This window comes from Vulpes lagopus, chromosome 4 (genome assembly GCF_018345385.1).
Source record: "Vulpes lagopus strain Blue_001 chromosome 4, ASM1834538v1, whole genome shotgun sequence".
NCBI classification, from domain to species: domain Eukaryota; kingdom Metazoa; phylum Chordata; class Mammalia; order Carnivora; family Canidae; genus Vulpes; species Vulpes lagopus.
Window position 1 is genome coordinate 33,447,647 of NC_054827.1, and position 20,168 is coordinate 33,467,814.

General features: G+C 37.0%; 1 protein-coding gene across 1 annotated transcript in view; it reads left to right on the top strand.

The window, feature by feature from the left end:
• LOC121488699 (disintegrin and metalloproteinase domain-containing protein 5-like) overlaps window positions 1-20,168 on the top strand; it is a 142,664-nt gene that overhangs the window by 102,720 nt on the left and 19,776 nt on the right. The window contains exons 17-18 of the mRNA XM_041751040.1: window positions 16,219-16,302; window positions 17,016-17,127. Of these exons, the coding sequence (XP_041606974.1) occupies window positions 16,219-16,302; window positions 17,016-17,127 (196 nt within the window). The remainder of the gene's footprint in view (window positions 1-16,218; window positions 16,303-17,015; window positions 17,128-20,168) is intronic.

Consider the following 20,168-nt stretch of genomic DNA (forward strand, 5'->3'; position numbering starts at 1 on the left):
ATAATAATAGAATCATGTAGTAACCTGTAGAGATTAGTTTTGTCACCCAGCATAATATCCTTGGGATCTATCAAGAAGGCTGCATGTGTCATAATTTGTTCATATTTAGTGCAGAATAATATTCCATTGTATAGTTATACCACAGTTTGCCTAACCATTCATTCTTAACCATAAAGAGTATTTGGGGAGCTCCTGGGTGGTTCAATTGGTTAACTTCCCAACTCTTGATTTTGTTCTGCTTAGAGGATTCTCTTCCCCACTCCCTCTACCCCACCTCCGACTTGCAGATGTACTTTCTCTCTCTCTCTCTCTCTCTCTCTCTGAAATAAATAATCTTTAAAAAAGTATTTGGGTAGTTTTCAGTTTTCAGCTACTACAAATAAGTTGCTATTGAAATTTGTGTGTAAGTTTTTGTGTGGACATGTTTTCATTTCCCTGGAATGCAGTTGCTGAACCATGTGGCCAATATATATTTAATTTCATAAGGAATTGCAAATCTATTTTCCAGAGTGGCTGTACAACTTTTATACATTGCTAGCACCAATCTGGAGGGAATGTGTTTTGTCACACCAAAGAGATGAAATTTTTGTAAATTTACATCTCACTTAGGTTGCAGATTCTTTGCCATAGGCCAATTTGCTTTCATCTAAAATTCTATGGGAGATAGGGATGACCAAGCCAAGTTGCATTCAACATAATGTTAAGCTAATGAGGTTCTGTTAGTTTGGGAGGTTTTTTTCTTTTAACCTGAAGGAAAACCTATTTGGGGCTTCTAAACACTAAAGAGAAAATTTTGGCTTAGACTAGTATTCAGTCTGGTGCCAAACTTCCAATGGAATTCAAATCCACGGAATAGAAGTTTTATCCATAGAGGCTATCCTAATAAATTAATCCTTCACTTTGATCTATCTGATGGTCTTAAAATTTCCTGTTTCAAACAGCTACATTACTTGATTAAAACAATGTTAAAATTAAAAAAAAAAATCCCCATCAGCAATGTATAAAAGATCCAGTTTCTCTGCATCTTCACCAGCATTTGGTGTTATCAGTTTTTTATTTTAGCCATTCTAATAGGTGGATAGTGATATCTCATTGTAATTTTCATTTTCATTTCCTTAATAGTTAATGATGTATATCTTTTTGTGTGTTTATGTGCCATTTATATTTTTTTGTCAGTAAAATGTCTCCTAAAGTTCTTTTTGGATTTTCTAGTTGTATTTTTTTTATTGTCAAGTTTTGATATTTTACACTGGATACTAATTTTTTTGTCAGTTAAGTGGTTTGTAAATATTTTCTTTTAATCTGTAGTTTAAGTTTCATCCTCTTCACATGGGCTTTCACAGAGTAAGCATTTTAAAGTCAACTCAAAGAGCTCTTTGCCTAGTCCTAGATAGCCCAAATTTTCTGCCATGTGTTTTTCTTTTTTAAAAAAAGATTTTATTTATTTGTCAGAGAGAGAGAGAGAGAGAGAAAGTGCACACAAGCAGGGGGAGAGGCAGAGGGAGAAGCAGACTCCCTGCTGAGCAGGGAGCCCAACACAGGGCTAGATCCCAGGACCCTATGATCATGACCTGAGCAAAAGGCAGATGCTTAACTTACTCAGCCACTCATGTACCCTGTGCCATGTGTTTTTCTAAACATCATTTATTTTGAGTAAATTTTTGAATAAGCTGTGAGACTTAGGTCAAGATTTTATGTCTATGGATACTGTAGTAGGGTTCTACAGAGAAACAGAAACAATAGTGTGTGTGTGTGTGTGTGTGTGTGTGTATTTGTGTTTATGTGTGTGTATTTTTACAGGGACAGAATGAGTGGTTTATTTCAAGGAATTAGTTCATTTAACAGTGGGGGTTGGCAAGTTCAAAATCTAGCAGTCTGGAAATTCAGAGAAGAGTTGATGTTTCAGTCTTGAATCTGAATTCTGCAGAGCAGCAGTATGGAAACTTAGGCTAGTTTCTATGTTGCAGTCAGGAGAATAATTCTTTCTTTTTTGGGAAAAGCTCGGTCTTTGCTCTTTTTTTTTCCATCTCTGCTTTATTTTATTATTATTTTTTATTTTTTAATTAATTTTTATTGGTGTTCAATTTACCAACATACAGAAAAACACCCAGTCCTCATCCCGTCAAGTGTCCAGGTCTTTGCTCTTAAGGCCTGCAACTGATTGGATGGTCAACCCACATTATGGAGAGCAATTTGCTTTATCAAAGTCCACTGATTTAAATGTTAATCACATCTAAAAAATACCTTCACATCAAAATCTAGAGTTTGACCAAACAACTATGCATCATAGCCTATCCAACTTGAAATATAAAATTAGCCACCACAGATGTACAATTGCTGTAGTACTATTTGTGGAAAAGACTGTACTTACTTCATTATATAGCTTTGCACATTTGTTCAAATTCCATTAATCATAATATGTGAGTATATTTTTGGGGTTTTATGCTCTAGTTTGTTGGTTTTATGTTCCTCCACCAATATCACACTGTTGATTACTTTAGCTATATAAGAAGCCTCAATATTGGGTGAAGTGATGCTTTTCATTTTATTCTTTTGTCAAGATTATTTTAGCTATTCTATGGCTTGTGCTTGCCCATATACATTTAGAATAAGCTTGTTTTTGCTTACAGCCTTGCTGGGATTTTGATAGATCAATTTATAGAGAATTGATATCTCTGTTATGTTGAAACTTCCAACTCATGAACCTGGTGTATTTCTCCATTTAATAAATTTCTTTGATTACTTCCATCATTTTATGTTCTTCACAAAACCAATTCTGTGCATGACTTAAATATATACGTATGTTTTTCATTTTCTTTTGAGTGATTGTAAATCATTAAAATCTTTATATTTGATATAGTTGACACACAATGTTACACTGATTTCATGTGAACAACTTAGGGATTCAACTTCTCTATATATTATACTGTGTTTACTATAAGTGTTTACAACACCACTGACTATATTCCCTATGTTGTACCTTTTATTCTATGACTTATTCATTCTATAACTCTCACTCTCTTTCACACATTTTGCTCCTCCTCCTCCTTCCCTTGTCAATCATCACTTTGTTCTCTGTATTTATAGATCTGATTCTGCTTTTTATTTATTTGTATGTTTTTCAGATTCCACATATGAATGAAATCATATGGTTTTTGTCTTTCTCAATCTGACTTCTTTCACTTAGAATAATACCTTCTAATTCCATCCATGTTACACAAATGGCAAGATCTCATCCTTTTTTTATGGCTGTGTAATATCAGGGCAGCATTGTACTGATAAAAAAATATACTTCTGTTGTGTTGGAACAGAGGGGAAATGGGGAGGAGCACAAGATACTCCACTGCTGTGCTATTTTTCCAGTTTGGATCTCAAATCGGCTCACCCTTTTTCTTACCACCTCTGAGTACTTCTGTTTATCTCTCAGCCATTTATAATTTTATAATGTTTTATAATTGTGCTTAGGAAACGCATGCAGAAATAGGTCTGTGTTATCTTGTCTAGACTCAAAGTCATAATGAATTGTTATTTTAATATTGTGCAATTTTTTTTGTATTTCCTACAAATTTTGCTTTATGATTTTTCGGTGCTAAGTTATTCCTTTCTTGTGTGTGAATGACTTCCTGATACCACAGAATACAAAGGATTATAAGAGAATGTTATGAAAAATTATATGCCAACAAACTGGACAACCTAGAATAAATGAATGAATTCCTAGACACATTGTAACCTACCAAGACAGAACCAGGAAGAAATAGAAAATTTGAACAAACTGATTACCAGCAATGAAATTGAATAACTAGTTGAAAAACTCCCAAAAGCAAAAGCCCAAGAACAGATGGCTTTACAGGTGAATTCTACCAAACATTTAAAGAAAGTTTAATACCTATACTTCTCCAAATTTTACAAAAAAAATGGAAGGAAACCTTCCAAATTTATTCTTTTTTTTTAATAGGTTTTATTTATTTATTCATGAGAGACACAGAGAGGCAGAGACATAGGCAGAGGGAGAAACAGGCTCCCCACAGGGAGTCTGATGCAGGACTTGATGCCATAACTCTGGGATCATGACCTGAGCCAAAGGCAGATGCTCAACCACTGAACCACTCAGGTGCCCCCAGATTTATTCTATGAGGCAGAATTACCCTGATTCCAAAACCAGATAAAGACACTACAAAACAAACAAACAAACAAACAACACAAACCCCCTATAGGCTAATATCCCTGATGAACATAGGTGCAAAAATCCTCAACAAAATGTTAGCAAACCAATTCAAACTATATATTAAAAAAATCATTCACTATGATCAACTGGAATTTGTTCCTGGGTTGCAAGGATGGTTCAATTTGTAAATAAATCAAATGATACAGCACATCAATAAAAGAAAGGACAAACACCATACGATTACCTCAATAGATGCATAAAAAATATTTGACAGCATCCATTCATGATAAAAACCCTCCACAAAGTAGGTTTAGAGGAACATGACTCAGTATAATAAAGTCTACTTATGAAAAACCCACAGCAAATATAATATTGTCCCTAATATATCGTCCCAATATAATATCATCCCTAATGGGCAAAAACAGCTTTTCCCCTATGGTCAGGAACAAGAAAAGAATCTCCTTTCTCACAACTTCTTTTGACATAGCACTGGAAGTCCTAACCATAGCAGTCAGACAAGACAAAGGAATAAAAGGGGTACAAAATGAACAAATAATCTTAAGATTTGTATGAAATCAGAAAAGACCCCAAATAGCCAGAGGAATGTTGAAATAGAAAACCAAAGCTGGGGGCATCACAATGCCTGACTTCAAGCTGTATTACAAAACTCTGATCATCAATACAGTATGGTACCTACACAAAAACAGACACATAGGTCATGGAACAGAATAGAAAATTCAGAAATTAACCCTCAACTCTATGGCCAACTCATCTTTGACAAAGCAGGTAAGAGTATCCACTGGAAAAAGGACAGTCTCTTCAATAAATGGTATTAGGAAAATTGGACAGCCACATGGAGAAGAATGAAACTGTACCATTCTCTTATACTATACACAAAGATAAACTCAAAATGAATGAAAGATCTAAATTATGTGAGACAAGAATCCGTCAAAATCCTAGAGGAGAACACAGGCAACAACCTCTTAAGAACTTGGCCACAGAAACTTCTTGCAACACACATCTATGAAGGCAAGGGAAACAAGAGCAAAAATGAACTATTGGGACTTCATCAAGATAAAAAGCTTCTCTGCACAGCGAAGGAAACAGCCAGTCAACAAAATTAAAATACAACCTACAGAATGGGAGAAGATATTCACAAATGACATATCAGATAAAAGGCTAGTATCCAAGATCTGTAAAGAATGTATCAAACTCAACACCCAAGAAACAGACAATCTAGTCATGAAATTGGCAGAAGACATGAACAGACATTTCTCCAAAGAAGACCTACACATGGCCATTGGCACATGAAAAAATGCTCCACATCACTTGCCATCAGGGAAATGCAAACCAAAACCACAATGAGATGCCACCTCACACCAGTGAGAATGGCGAAAATTAACAAGACAGGAAACAACAAATGTTGGCAGGAATGTGGAGAAAGGGGAACCCTCTTGCACTGTTGTGGGAATGCAAGCTGGTACAGCCACTCTAGAAAACAGTATGGAGGTTCCTCAAGAAGTTAAAAATGGAGCTACCCTATGACCTAGCAATTGCACTCCTGCATATTTACCCCAAAGATACAGATGTCATGAAACAACAGGACACCTGTGCCCCAATGTTTTATAGCAGCAATGTCCACGATTGCCAAACCATGGAAGGAGCCACGATATCCTTCAACAGATGAATAGATAAAGAAGATGTGGTATATACATGCAATGGAATATTACTCAACTATCAGAAAGGACAAATACCTACCATTTGCTTTGGCATGGATGGAACTGGAGGATATTATGCTGAGTGAAATAAGTCAATTGGAGAAAGACAATCATAATATTGTTTCCCTCATATGGGGAATATCAGAAATAGTGAAAGGGACTGTAAGGGAAAGGAGGGAAACAGAGTGGGGAAAAATTAGAGGGAAGACAAACCATGAGAGACTCCTCTAACTCTGGGAATCAAACAAAAGAGTTGCAGAAGGGGACGAAGGTGGTGGGATGGGATGACTGGGTTGACAGGCACTAAGAAGGGCACTTGATGGGATGAACACTAGGTATTATATGTGGGCAAATTGAATTTAAATACATTTAAATATATTTTCAAAAGGGCATCCAAAATGGTAGGGAAGAAGTAAAATTTTTGACTATTTGCATATGGTGTGATACTATACAGAGAAAACCCTAAAAGAAGGGAGGGGCAAGATGGCTGAAGAATAGGGTCCCCAAGTCACCTGTCCCCACCAAATTACCTAGATAACCTTCAAATCATCCTGAAAATCTACGAATTCGGCCTGAGATTTAAAGAGAGACCAGCTGGAACGCTACAGTGAGAAGAGTTGGCGCTTCTTTCAAGGTAGGAAGACGGGGAAAAAAGAAATAAAGAAACAAAAGGCATCCAAGGGGGAGGGGCCCCGCGAGGAGCCGCCTAAGACTGGGGCGGGTGTCCCCAGGACAGGAAAGCCCCGTCCCGGAGAAGCAGGAGCTGCACCAACCTTCCCGGGTGGAAAGGCGCTCGCAAGGAGCTCGGGCAGGATCCCAGAAAGACGGGGATGCCCTCAGGCTCCTGGGACACTAACAGACGCTTGCGCCCCGGGGAGAGTGCGCCGAGCTCCCTGAAGGGCTGCAGCATGGCTGGACCTGGGAGCAGCTCGGAGGGGGCTGCCCAGCCGGGAGCTCGAATCCAGGAGCGAAGGCCCGGGAGCACAGGGCGCCGGGACACAGCCCAGGATCCGGCCTCCCCCCTGGATAGGCAGAGGCCGGGAGGGCCCAGGACAGCAAGGAGCTCCTGTCCCGAGCTGAGCAGATCAGCGGCCCCGCCCCGGAGCATCCAGGCCCTGCAGACAGAGAGCCCCGGAGTTACTGTGGGGGCTGAATCTAGGGCTCCAGAGCTGGCCCCGCCACTGCGGTTGTTCCTCCTGGGGTCTCACGGGGTAAACAACTCCCACTGAGCCCTGCACCAGGCAGGGGGCAAAGCAGCTCCCCCAAGTGCTAACACCTGAAAATCAGCACAACAGGCCTCTCCCCCAGAAGACCAGCTAGACGGACAAGTTCCAGGGGAAGTCAAGGGACTTAAAGTATACAGAAACAGAAGATACTCTCCCGGGATTTTTTTTTTTTTTTTTTTTTTTTTTTTTTTTTTTTTTGCTTTTTGATTTCTGTTGCTTCCCCCACGCTTTTTTTCTTTCTTTCTTTTTATTCTCTCTCTCTCTCTCTCTTTTTTTTTTTTGCTTTTTTTCTTTTTGCTTTTTCTCTTTTCTTTCCTTTCTCTCCTCTCTTTTTTTCCTTTTCCCAATACAACTTGTTTTTGGCCACTCTGCACTGAGCAAAATGACTAGAAGGAAAACCTCACCTCAAAAGAAAGAATCAGAAACAATCCTCCTCCCACAGAGTTAAAAATTTGGATTACAATTCAATGTCAGAAAGCCAATTCAGAGGCACTATTATAAAGCTACTGGTGGCTCTAGAAAAAAGCATAAAGGACTCAAGAGACTTCATGACTGCAGAATTTAGATCTAATCAGGCAGAAATTAAAAATCAATTGAATGAGTTGCAATCCAAACTAGAAGTCCTAACGACAAGGGTTAACGAGGTGGAAGAACAAGTGACATAGAAGAAAAGTTGATGGCAAAGAGAGGAACTGAGGAAAAAAGAGACAAACAAAAGACCATGAGGATAGATTAAGGGAAAAAAATGACAGCCTGGGGAAGAAAAACCTACATTTAATTAGGATTCCCGAGGGCGCAGAAAGGGACAGGGGTCCAGAATATGTATTTGACCAAATCATAGCTGAAAACTTTCCTAATCTGGGAAGGGAAACAGGCATTTAGATCCAGGAAATAGAGAGATCCCCCCCTAAAATCAATAAAAACCATTCAACACCTCGACATTTGATAGTTAAGCTTGCAAATTCCAAAAATAAAGGGAAGATCCTTAAAGCAGCAAAAGACAAGAAATACCTGACTTTTATGGGGAGGAATATTAGGGTAACAGCAGACCTCTCCACAGAGACCTGGTGGGCTAGAAAGGGCTGGCAGGATATATTCAGGGTCCTAAATGAGAAAAACATGCAACCAAGAATACTTTATCCAGCAAGGCTCTCATTTAGAATGGAAGGAGAGATAAAGATCTTCCAAGACAGGCAGGAACTGAAAGAATATGTGACCTCCAAACCAGCTCTGCAAGAAATTTTAAGGGGGACTCCTTTAAGAAGAAGTCCAGTGGAACAATCCACAAAAACAAGGACTGAATAGATATCATGATGACTCTAAACTCCTATCTTTCAATAGTAACTCTGAATGTGAACGGGCTTAATGATCCCATCAAAAGGCACAGGGTTTCAGACTGGATAAAAAAGTAGGACCCATCTATTTGCTGTCTACAAGAGACTCATTTTAGACAGAAGGACACCTACAGCCTGAAAATAAAAGGTTGGAGAACCATTTACCATTCAAATGGTCCTCAAAAGAAAGTAGGGGTAGCCATCCTTATATCAGATAGATTAAAATTTACCCCGAAGACTGTAGTGAGAGATGAAGAGGGACACTATATCATACTTAAAGGATCTATCCAACAAGAGGACTTAACAATCATCAATGTATATGCCCCGAATGTGGGAGCTGCCAAATATATCAATTAATAACCAAAGTTAAGACATACTTAGAAAATAAAACACTTATATTGGTGACTTCAATCTAGCACTTTCTACACTTGATAGGTCTTCTAAACACAACATCTCCAAAGAAACGAGAGCTTTATATGATACAGTGGACCAGATGGATTTCACAGATATCTACAGAACTTTACATCCAAACTCAACTGAATACACATTCTTCTCAAGTGCACATGGAGCTTTCTCCAGAATAGACCACATACTGGGTCACAAATCGGGTCTGAACCGATATCAAAAGATTGGGATCATCCCCTGTGTGTTCTCAGACGATAATGCCTTGAAATTAGAACTAAATCACAACAAGAAGTTTGTAAGGACTTCAAACACGTGGAGGTTAAGGACCATCCTGCTAAAAGATGAAAGGGTCAAACAGGAAATTAAGGAAGAATTTAAAAGATTCTTGGAAACTAATGAGAATGAAGATACAACCATTCAAAATCTTTGGGATGCAGCAAAAGCAGTCCTGAGGGGGAAATACATCGCAATACAAGCATCCATTCAAAAACTGGAAAGAACTCAAATACAAAAGCTAACCTTACACCTAAAGGAGCTAGAGAAAAAACAGCAAAAAGATCCTACACCCAGCAGAAGAAGAGAGTTAATAAAGATTCGAACAAAACAACGAAATTGAGACCAGAAGAACTGTGGAACAGATCAACAAAACCAGGAGTTGGTTCTTTGAAAGAATTAATAAGATAGATAAACCATTAGCCAGCCTTATTAAAAAGAAGAGTGAGAAGACTCAAATTAATAAAATCATGAATGAGAAAGTAGAGATCACTACCAATGCCAAGGAAATACAAATGATTTTAAAAACATTATGAACAGCTATATGCCATTAAACTAGGCAATCTAGAAGAAATGAACGCATTTCTGGAAAGCTACAAACTACCAAAACTGGAACAGGAAGAAATAGAAAACCTGAACAAGCCAATAACCAGGGAGGAAATTGAAGCAGCCATCAAAAACCTCCTAAGACACAAAAGTCCAGGGCCAGATGGCTTCCCAGGGGAATTCTATCAAACGTTTAAAGAAGAAACCATACCTATTCTACTAAAGCTGTTTGGAAAGATAGAAAGAGATGGAGTACTTCCAAATTCGTTCTATGAGGCCAGCATCACCTTAATTCCAAAACCAAAGACCCCACCAAAAAGGAGAATTACAGACCAATATCCCTGATGAACATGGATACAAAAATTCTCAACAAGATACTAGCCAATAGGATCCAACAGTACATTAATAAAATTATTCACCATGACCAAGTAGGATTTATTCCTGGGACACAAGGCTGGTTCAACCCTCATAAAACAATCAATGTGATTCATCATATCAGCAAGAGAAAAACCAAGAACCATATGATACTCTCATTAGATGCAGAGAAAGCATTTGACAAAATACAGCATCCATTCCTGATCAAAACTCTTCAGAGTGTAGGGATAGAGGGAACATTCCTCAACATCTTAAAAGCCATCTACGAAAAGCCCACAGCAAATATCATTCTCAGTGGGGAAGCACTGGGAGCCTTTCCCCTAAGATCAGGAACAATACAGGGATGTCCACTCTCACCACTGCTATTCAACATAGTAGTGGAAGTCCTAGCCTCAGCAATCAGACAACAAAAAGACATTAAAGGCATTCGAATTGGCAAAGAAGAAGTCAAACTCTCCCTCTTCCCTGATGACATGATACTTTACATAGAAAATGCAAAAGCCTCCACCCCAAGATTGCTAGAACTTATAGAGCAATTTGGCAGTGTGGCAGGATACAAAACCAATGCCCAGAAGTCTGTGGCATTTCTATACACTGAGACTGAAGAAAGAGAAATTAAGGAGTCAATCCCATTTACAATTGCACCCAAAAGCATAAGATACCTAGGAATAAACCTAACCAAAGAGGTAAAGGATCTATACCCTAAAAACTATAGAACACTCCTGAAAGAAATTGAGGAAGACACAAAGAGATGGAAAAATATTCCATGCTCATGGATTGGCAGAATTAATATTGTGAAAATGTCAATGTTACCCAGGTCATTTACACGTTTAATGCAATCCCTATCAAAATACCATGGACTTTCTTCAGAGAGTTGGAACAAATTATTTTAGGATTTGTGTGGAATCAGAAAAGACCCCAAATAGCCAGGGGAATTTTAAAAAAGAAAACCATATCTGGGGGCATCACAATGCCAGATTTCGGGTTGTACTACAAAGCTGTGGTCATCAAGACAGTGTGGTACTGGCACAGAAACAGACACATAGATCAATGGAACGGAATAGAGAATCCAGAAGTGGACACTCATCTTTATGGCAAACCCATATTCGATAAAGGAGGAAAAACTATCCATGGAAGAAAGACAGCCTCTTCAATAAATGGTGCTGGGAAAATTGGACATCCACATGCAGAAAAATGAAACTAGACTACCCTTTTCACCATACACAAAGATAAACTCAAAATGGATGAAATATCTCAATGTGAGACAAGATTCCTTCAAAATCTAGAGGACAACACAGGCAACACCCTTTTTGAACTCAGCCACAGTAACTTCTTGCAAGATACATCCACGAAGGCAAAAGAAACAAAAGCAAAAATGAACTATTGGGACTTCATTAAGATAAGAAGCTTTTGCACAGCAAAGGATACAGTCAACAAAACTCAAAGACAACCTACAGAATGGGAGAAGATATTTGCAAATGACGTACCAGATAAAGGGCTAGTTTCCAAGATCTATAAAGAACTTCTTAAACTCAACACCAAAGAAACAAACAATCCAATCATGAAATGGGCAAAAGACATGAAGAGAAATCTCACAGAGGAAGACATAGACATGGCCAACATGCGCATGAGAAAATGCTCTGCATCACTTGCCATCAGGGAAATACAAATCAAAACCACAATGAGATACCACCTCACACCAGTGAGAATGGGGAAAATTAACAAGGCAGAAAACCACAAATGTTGGAGAGGATGTGGAGAAAAGGGAACCCTCTTACACTGTTGGTGGGAATGTGAAATGGTGCAGCCAGTCTGGAAATGTGTGGAGGTTCCTCAAAGAGTTAAAAATAGACCTGCCCTACAACCCAGCAATTACACTGTTGGGGATTTACCCCAAAGATACACATGCAATGAAATGCCACGACACCTGCACCCCAATGTTTCTAGCAGCAATGTCCACAATAGCCAAACTGTGGAAGGAGCCTCGGTGTCCATCAAAAGATGAATGGATAAAGAAGATGTGGTTTATGTATACAATGGAATATTACTCAGCCATTAGAAATAACAAATACCCACCATTTGCTTCAACGTGGAAAGAACTGGAGGGTATTATGCTGAGTGGAATAAGTCAATCGGACAAGGAAAAACATTATATGGTTTCATTCATTTGGGGAATATAAATAATAGTGAAAGGGAATATAAGGGAAGGGAGAAGAAATGGGTAGGAAATATCAGAAAGGGAGACAGAACATGAAGACTCCTAACTCTGGGAAACGAAATAGGGGTGGTGGAAGGGGAGGAGGGCAACGGGTGGGGGTGAGTGGGTGACGGGCACTGATGGGGGCACTTGACGGGATGAGCACTGGGTGTTATTCTGTATGTTGGCATTTTGAACACCAATAAAAAATAAATTTATTATTTAAAAAAGGGAAAATAAAAAAATTATTATGTGTTAAAACAGAAAAAAACCCTAAAAGACTCCACCCAAAAATTACTAGAACTGATAAATTCATTCATTATATTCCCAATATACAAAATCAAGGTACAGAGATTTGTTGCATTTCTAAACACTAATAATCAAGCAGCAGAAAAATAAATTAAAATAATCCCATTACATTTGTAGCCAAAACAATAAAATACCTAGAAATAACCTTCAACAAAGAGATGAAAGCCTTATTCTGAAAACTATTAAACACTGATGAAAGCAATTGAACATGACAGAAAGGACTGGAAAGATATTCCCTGTTCATGGAAAGAAAGAACAAATACTTTTAAAATGTCTACAATACCCTAAGCAATCTATGGTTTTAATACAATCACTAACAAAACAGCATTTTTTACAGAACTAGAAAGAAACAGTACTAAAATGTGTTTGGAAGCCACAAAAGACCCTGAATAGCCCAAGCAATCTTGAAAATTAAAAACAAAACTGGAGGTAGCACAATTCCGAACTACAAGTTATATAACAAAGTGGTATTGATCAAAAGAGCATGGTACTGGCACAAGAATAGACACCTAGATCAATGGAACATTATAGAAGCCCAGAAATAATCCCACAATTATATGATAATGTTCAACAAAGGAGGAAAGAGTATGGAATGGGAAAAAGTCTCTTCAACAAATGGTCTTGGGAAAACTGGACAGCTACATGCAAAAAATGAAACTGGACCACTTCCTTACACCATGCACATAATAAACTAAAAATGGATTAAGGACCTAAATGTGAAACAGGAAACCATTAAAATCCTACAGGAGAGAACAGGCAGTAGTTTCTTTGACATTGGCCATAGCAACTTCTTTATAGATATATTTCCTGAAATCTGGGAAACAAGCAAAAGTGAACTGTTGGAACTACATCAAAGTAAAAAGCTTCTGTACAGTGAAGGAAACAACCAACTAAAAGACAACCTACAGAGTGGGAGACAATATTTGCAAATGACATATTTGATGAAAGATTAGTATCCAAAATATATATTTATACAACTCAACACCTAAAAAAATCCAACAAAAAATGGGCAGAAGGTATGAACAGAAATTTTTCCAAAGAAGACATCCAGACACAAAAAGATGCTCAACATCACTCATCATCAGGGAAATGCAAATCAAAACCACAATGAGATATCACTTCACACCTGTCAGAATGGCTAAAATAAGAAAATTCAAGAAACGACGAGTGTTGGGGAGGATGTGGAGAAAAAGGAACCCTCATCCACAATGCAAGCTTGTACAGCCACTCTAGAGAACAGAATGGCAGTTCCTTCAAAAGTTAAAAATAGAACTACCCATAATCACAGTACTGAGTATTTACCCAAAGAATACAAAAATAGAATTCAAGGGGATACAGGCACCCTAAAATTTATAGCATCATTATCAATGATAGCCAAGCTATGGAAAGAGCCCAAATGTCCATCAATGGTGAGTGGATAAAAAAGATGTAGATATATAGAGTAGAATATTACTCAGCCATCAAAAAAGAATGAAATCTTGCCATTTGCAATGACATGGATGGATCTAGAATGTATTATGCTGTGTAAAATAAGTCTTTTTTCTTAGAGAAAGACAAATACCATATTATTTAACTTACATATGTAATTTAAGAAATAATACAGATGGACATATGGAAGGGGAAAAATGAAAAAAGAGAGAGGGAAACAAACCATAAGACTCCTTAAAAATGGAGAACAAACTGAGGGCTGATGGATGGAGGTGGGTGGGAATTGGCTAAATGGGTGATAGAAATTAGGAGGGCAGTTGGGATTTTGTTTATTTCTTTTGTTTTGTGTTTTGTTTTTTTAAAAAAGATTATTTTAGAGAGAGAGAGAGAGCTTATGCACACAAGTTGGGGGAAGGGCAGAAGGAGAGGGAGAGGGATCCCTGGGTGCCGCAGCGGTTTGGCGCCTGCCTTTGGCCCAGGGCGTGATCCTGTAGACCCGGGATCGAATCCCACGTCGGGCTCCAGGTGCATGGAGCCTGCTTCTCCCTCTGCCTATGTATCTGCCTCTCTCTCTCTCTCTGTGTGTGTGTGTGTGTGACTATCATAAAAAAAAAAAAAGGAGAGGGAGAGAAGTCCTCAAGCTGATTCCCAGCTGAGCATTGAGCCTGTGGTGAGGATTGATCCCAGGACTCTGAGATTATGACCTAAGGCAAAATAAAGAATGGAACACTTAACCGACTGAACCACCAAGGCACCCCAAAGGAGGGCACTTGTTATAATGAGCACTGGGTGTTGTAAGTAATGAATCATTGAATTCCACGACAGAAACCAATATTACACTGTATGCTAGCTAACTAGAATTTAAATAAAATTTGAAAATAAAAAAACAGTGTTAAAACATAAAATAGCATAAAATAATTTGATTATTAGAAGTTAGATTATTATTAAATTAATTATATATCTAATAACAGCTTAATATTCTAATTAATCCTACAAGCTATTAATTCCAAGAGATACAATGGAAGGTTAAATTAACATATTTATTAAACTTTTAATTTTTTGTATTGTATTTTTAATTCAGCTATAGTTAGAATACAGTATTACCTTAGTTTCAAGTGAATATTCCCCCATCCCCCTACCTCACCTCTGGTATCAACAATTTGTTCTGAGCCTGTTTCTTTTTTATTTGTCTCTTTTTTTTCTTAGTATGTTTTGTTTCTTAAATTCCACATATGAGTGAAAAGCATATGATATTTGTCTTTTTTGACATTCATTTTTTTTTAGCGAAAGTCACAAGGTATGCTTGCTAAATTTAAATGTATTTCTATATAAAACATTTTGATAGTAGTCCATGAAAATAACCAAAGTTTCTATCACATCTTGCTCATCTGGAAGCATTTGGAACATAAATATGATCTGAGGTCTCTCTCTCTCCTTAAATTCTAAAGGAGATTGGCTCAAATATCTTTTTTTCCCAGGGTCCTTCTCTTCTTTTTGCATACCTACTTGTTATTATGATCCAAAAACATAATTCACTCAAAAAATGAAATCCTTTCACCAAGTATTGAATTTACTGAAAAATTTTTTGATAATTAGGAAAGAGCACAAAAATTGATGCCATAAATTAGAACAGTATAAATTCACACGTGAGACACTCATTTTCTTTGAGGGCCTTTTAGCCACCTCATAACTGGGAATCTCCTGTTGTCATATTACCTAATATAATTATCTGTTATCCTTCCTGTTCTCTTTCTCATCAATTTTTTCACATGGAATAGTAAACAATCTTCCTGTGCTATTCATACCCATAACTTTAAGACCTCAACTGCCCACATCATAGTTCTCAACCTTAACTGCTCACAATAATCATGTGGACCCTGCCCCCAGAAATGTCTCAGGTGGAGCCTGGGTTATTTTTTTTTTTAATGCTTTTTAGATAGTTCTTTAACTCAAAGGACTAATCAAAATGTTTTTCCAGATAGTTCTCTTTTTAAGTTGACTTCTAGTGCTAAAGGGTAAGGAAATAAAATTTCTAACTTCTCACATATATTTACATCCTTACAGTCTGAAGGCACATAGCTTATTTCACATTTATTTCAATGTTTCAATTATTACATTATTTTGTTTTTTGTATTTTTATGCCAATTCTTGATAATGTGAATTCTGAAATTTTCTTCAATTTTTTTAATGTATTATCCATCCACAATCTGTGTGACTATTTTTCACTTCCTTTTGCTTTTAGTATTGTATCAACTTTTCCTGTGTAGAAATTCAATACCAGATAAATACTCATCAGTGCAATTCTTCTTATTGCAACAGCCATGGAGTAAGTAATTTTCATTTTCATTTTAAACAAGATGCTTTGAACAATTCAGTGAAATAGTTCAGAGATTTTTAAAAATTATTTTAATAATTTTAAAATAATTTTCATACTGCTTAATGTCATTTAACAGTCAATAATTTATAACTTCAAACTTATTTTCTTAAGAAATTTTGCCAAACTATTTATTAGAGAAAATAAAGTAGAAATGTTTAAGATGATTCTGGATGTATAAAGTGTTTGGTAAACATATGGGGCGGATGTACTATGTGCACCATGTATTTTAACGTAACCAAAATGATCTTATTTTCACAGAGGGAAGGTAGAAACTGGTAAACAAAAGCCATTAGAATTTTCCTTCTAGTTCTTGCTTGTTAATCAGAGTTTGGACTGTTCTGTGAAACTAGCAACTAAATGATAATTAGTGGAATGTTACTGGTAATTACCAATATTTGGGTCTGACAATGGTAAGAGTTTTAGAATTTTTTTAAAAAATTGCTTTGGCAGCAGAAGCTGAATATACTCTCTAAATATGGACAACTTTAAGAGAAAATTTATGAAAATTTATTGAATTTGTCTGTTTAAGTTAAATTCTGTGGACTGGATGAACTCTCTGAAATAAATTCTCTGTTGAATAAGTATAGAATATTCATTGGCCTGTAGTTTTTGGTACATAAATAGAACAAATTTTTATTTGTTCTATTTTTTGATTACTCCAGGTTTGCAACAATTTACATCATTGCCACTGTGAACAGGGGTTTGCTCCTCCTAGATGCCTGGAGAAGAAGGGAGAATTTGGAAGTATAGATGATGGGCACAAGGCTCCATCCGGTTAGTATCTTTCAAATTTCATTAATCCAAGACAATATGTGAGAGAAGAAATGAAAGTATAGGTTCCAAGTTAGGTTACAAAGAAACTGATACCAACAAATATGTTTTTGTTTCATTTGGAAGATTTTTAAATCTAAGACAGTAGAAGTTCATTCTGTATTTTTATATCAACATTGACATGGTTTGCTAACAAAAAGTCTACCAAGTGTTAGGCAATTTAAAAGTAGAAATTCTGGTGCAAAAAATTCGACTAGTTAATTTAGATTGATTACTTTGGATGGTCTCACACATTTCAGGTTTAAAATAGTGTTTGTTAGTAGTCATTGTCATATTAATGCCATCAGATTTTTTCAGGATATTTTTCATTCCTTTTTACTGCATTGTAAGGACTCCAGTCTAATCTTTTGTACTATCCTCTGTAGAATATCTCCCCTGGGGTCCCCGAGTGGTATTTTGAGATTTAGCAGCCCTGTATAGGACTGGGAATACCTGGGAGATATTCCTTGGTTTTAGAAGATATTGGAACCCACCTAGAATAACCTTGAAGCAGAGGCCGTCCACCTTCACCCCTTTTCTTTTGGGACAAATAAATAATGAAACTCTGGCAGATTTACGTGAAGCTTGGATACTAGGGGGAAGGCATACCTAGGGTGACCAACTTTTACAGAGCTAGCACACAGCCATATTAAACTCTATCAGACCAAAAAAAAAAAAAAAGGAATAATAGTTTAACATGTAACATATAATTATACATATATTATTATTTTCACATAAATATGTGTAAAATAGATATTTATTTAAAATTACATATTCTGTATTTTTTATTTTTTGTTACATAAATGCTGTTATTTAAGCAAAACAATAGAGCTAGTTACCAGTGTCAATTGACAGCATTTTATAGTATAACCAATAAGTGAGCAAAAATGTAATAATATTTTATAATGACAATATTTTATAATATGTCCTTTGAAATAGCAATTGATGTTTACCTCTTTTTAAAAAGTCTTTCCTTGGTATTTAAATTTTACAAGCTATCTTACAATATCTTATTGTATATTATTAAGATTCATAAATACAAGAATTTTCAAAATGAGAATATAAATATAGTAGGAATAATGAGAAGTTTGACTATTTTTTTAAAGATTTTATTTATGTATTCATGAGAGACACAGGGAGAGAGGCAGAGACAGAGGCAGAGGGAGAAGCAGGCTTCTGTGGGGAGTCTGATGCAGGACTTGATCCCAGGACCCCCAGACCTGAGGCAAAGGCTGATGCTCAACCACTGAGCCAACCAGGTCCTAAGAAGGAAAACTTCTGGGCAGCTTCAGCTGATGGATTCAGGCTCTTTCAGGAGAAAAACCTTTTTTTCTGTATCTGATGTTCACCTATAAAGTTTGGTAGGGGTAAGAACTATGTTTCAGGGAATCTGATTTAACAGTTTTAAACTCTTGAGTCATAAAGGCTAAGACAGTTGGGGGTAATCAAAGGGAGGAGGTGAAACACCATGAATAATTAAGTGCCTGGATAATTCCCTGAGACACCTTAGAATGAAATAGAAGAAACTTGAAGGCATATTACTAAGGACTAGTCTTAACCAAAAAGAAAAAAAAAAAAAAAAGGACTAGTCTTAACCAATAGAAAAATGGAGGGATCCCTGGGTGGCGCAGCGGTTTGGCGCCTGCCTTTGACCCAGGGCGCGATCCTGGAGACCCGGGATCGAATCCCACATCGGGCTCCCGGTGCATGGAGCCTGCTTCTCCCTCTGCCTCTCTCTCTCTCTCTCTCTCTGTGACTATCATAAATAAATAAAAATTTTAAAAAAAAAATTAAAAAAAAAAAAAAAAAGAAAATGCTATCAAAGACATTTAAAAAAAAAAAAAGAAAGAAAATGGAAACCCAGAGTGATTAAATGAAGAAAATATTCTTTCTCAGTTATTATTAGAAGTGCCTGTTAGAACTAGACAGAGGGTAAAGGGGTATGACTATTTTTTCTGGTTCCTAGAAATCCTACTTATGTTCTGAGACCACTTGGGCATATATTACGTTCCTTCCTTTTCAAATAACCCATGTAGTATCCTTGATTATCCACAAGACTATGCAAGTAGCCAAGACTCAGTCTGCAGTATTTAGCCAGAGAGGATGCTCTCTTCATTTGATTTACTGGCTTTATCATTACAAATATTATGTAATCCTCATCCCAGAGATATTGAGAACCCCATTCACAAGCAAAAAGTTAGACTGGAAAGAAAGTTTTGCTCCTAGCTTGAACTGACTTGAAAAATGATATGGGAGCTGGGGGAGAAGCACTGGGGCAGTCCTAAGAGGAGGATATTGAGCTGTGATCATGCCTGACTATAACTGGGTGGTGGTGGTGGTGGGGGTTTCTTTATTTGTCAGCTTCCCCATTGTTTCAACTGGCAGAGAAATGATAGAGCAGTATTTTATACCAATTTAAAAAAATGCTTGCCAATTGTGGAGAAAGCAGAGCTTGATGCATTATAAACCCAGATAGGTGGCTGGTATGTACAGAGGTGGAAGTAGAGGAGGCACATAGATCAGATGCTCAGGAATGAATACAGATGTCAGCTGAGAATGAATAAGAACTGATGGGCTCAGTCAGTTAAGCATTAGACCTGATTTTGGCTCAGGTTGTGATCTCAGGGTCATGAGATTGAGCCCTATGTTGGCTCCCTGCTCAGTGGAGAATCTGCTGGAGAGTCTGTCTCTCTCCCTTTGCACCCCTGCTCACAGGCATGCATGTGTGCTTTCTCTCATTAAAATAAATAAGTAAATATTTTTTAAAAATAAACTAATGAGAAAAATATGATATTAATATTAGTTGGTCAGAAATGTGTCAAAGCCAGGCTGAGCCATGCATTCTACAAAATAATTATAGAGCCATTTTAACAATTTATTGCTATATATTTGATTAAAGAACTTAGTTAATTATTTAGTGACTACTAATTTTTAATTTTTAGAAAGATATTTAAGTAATGTAAAAGAAATTAAATGCCACACTTCCCAGGTTTAATTCTCATTTG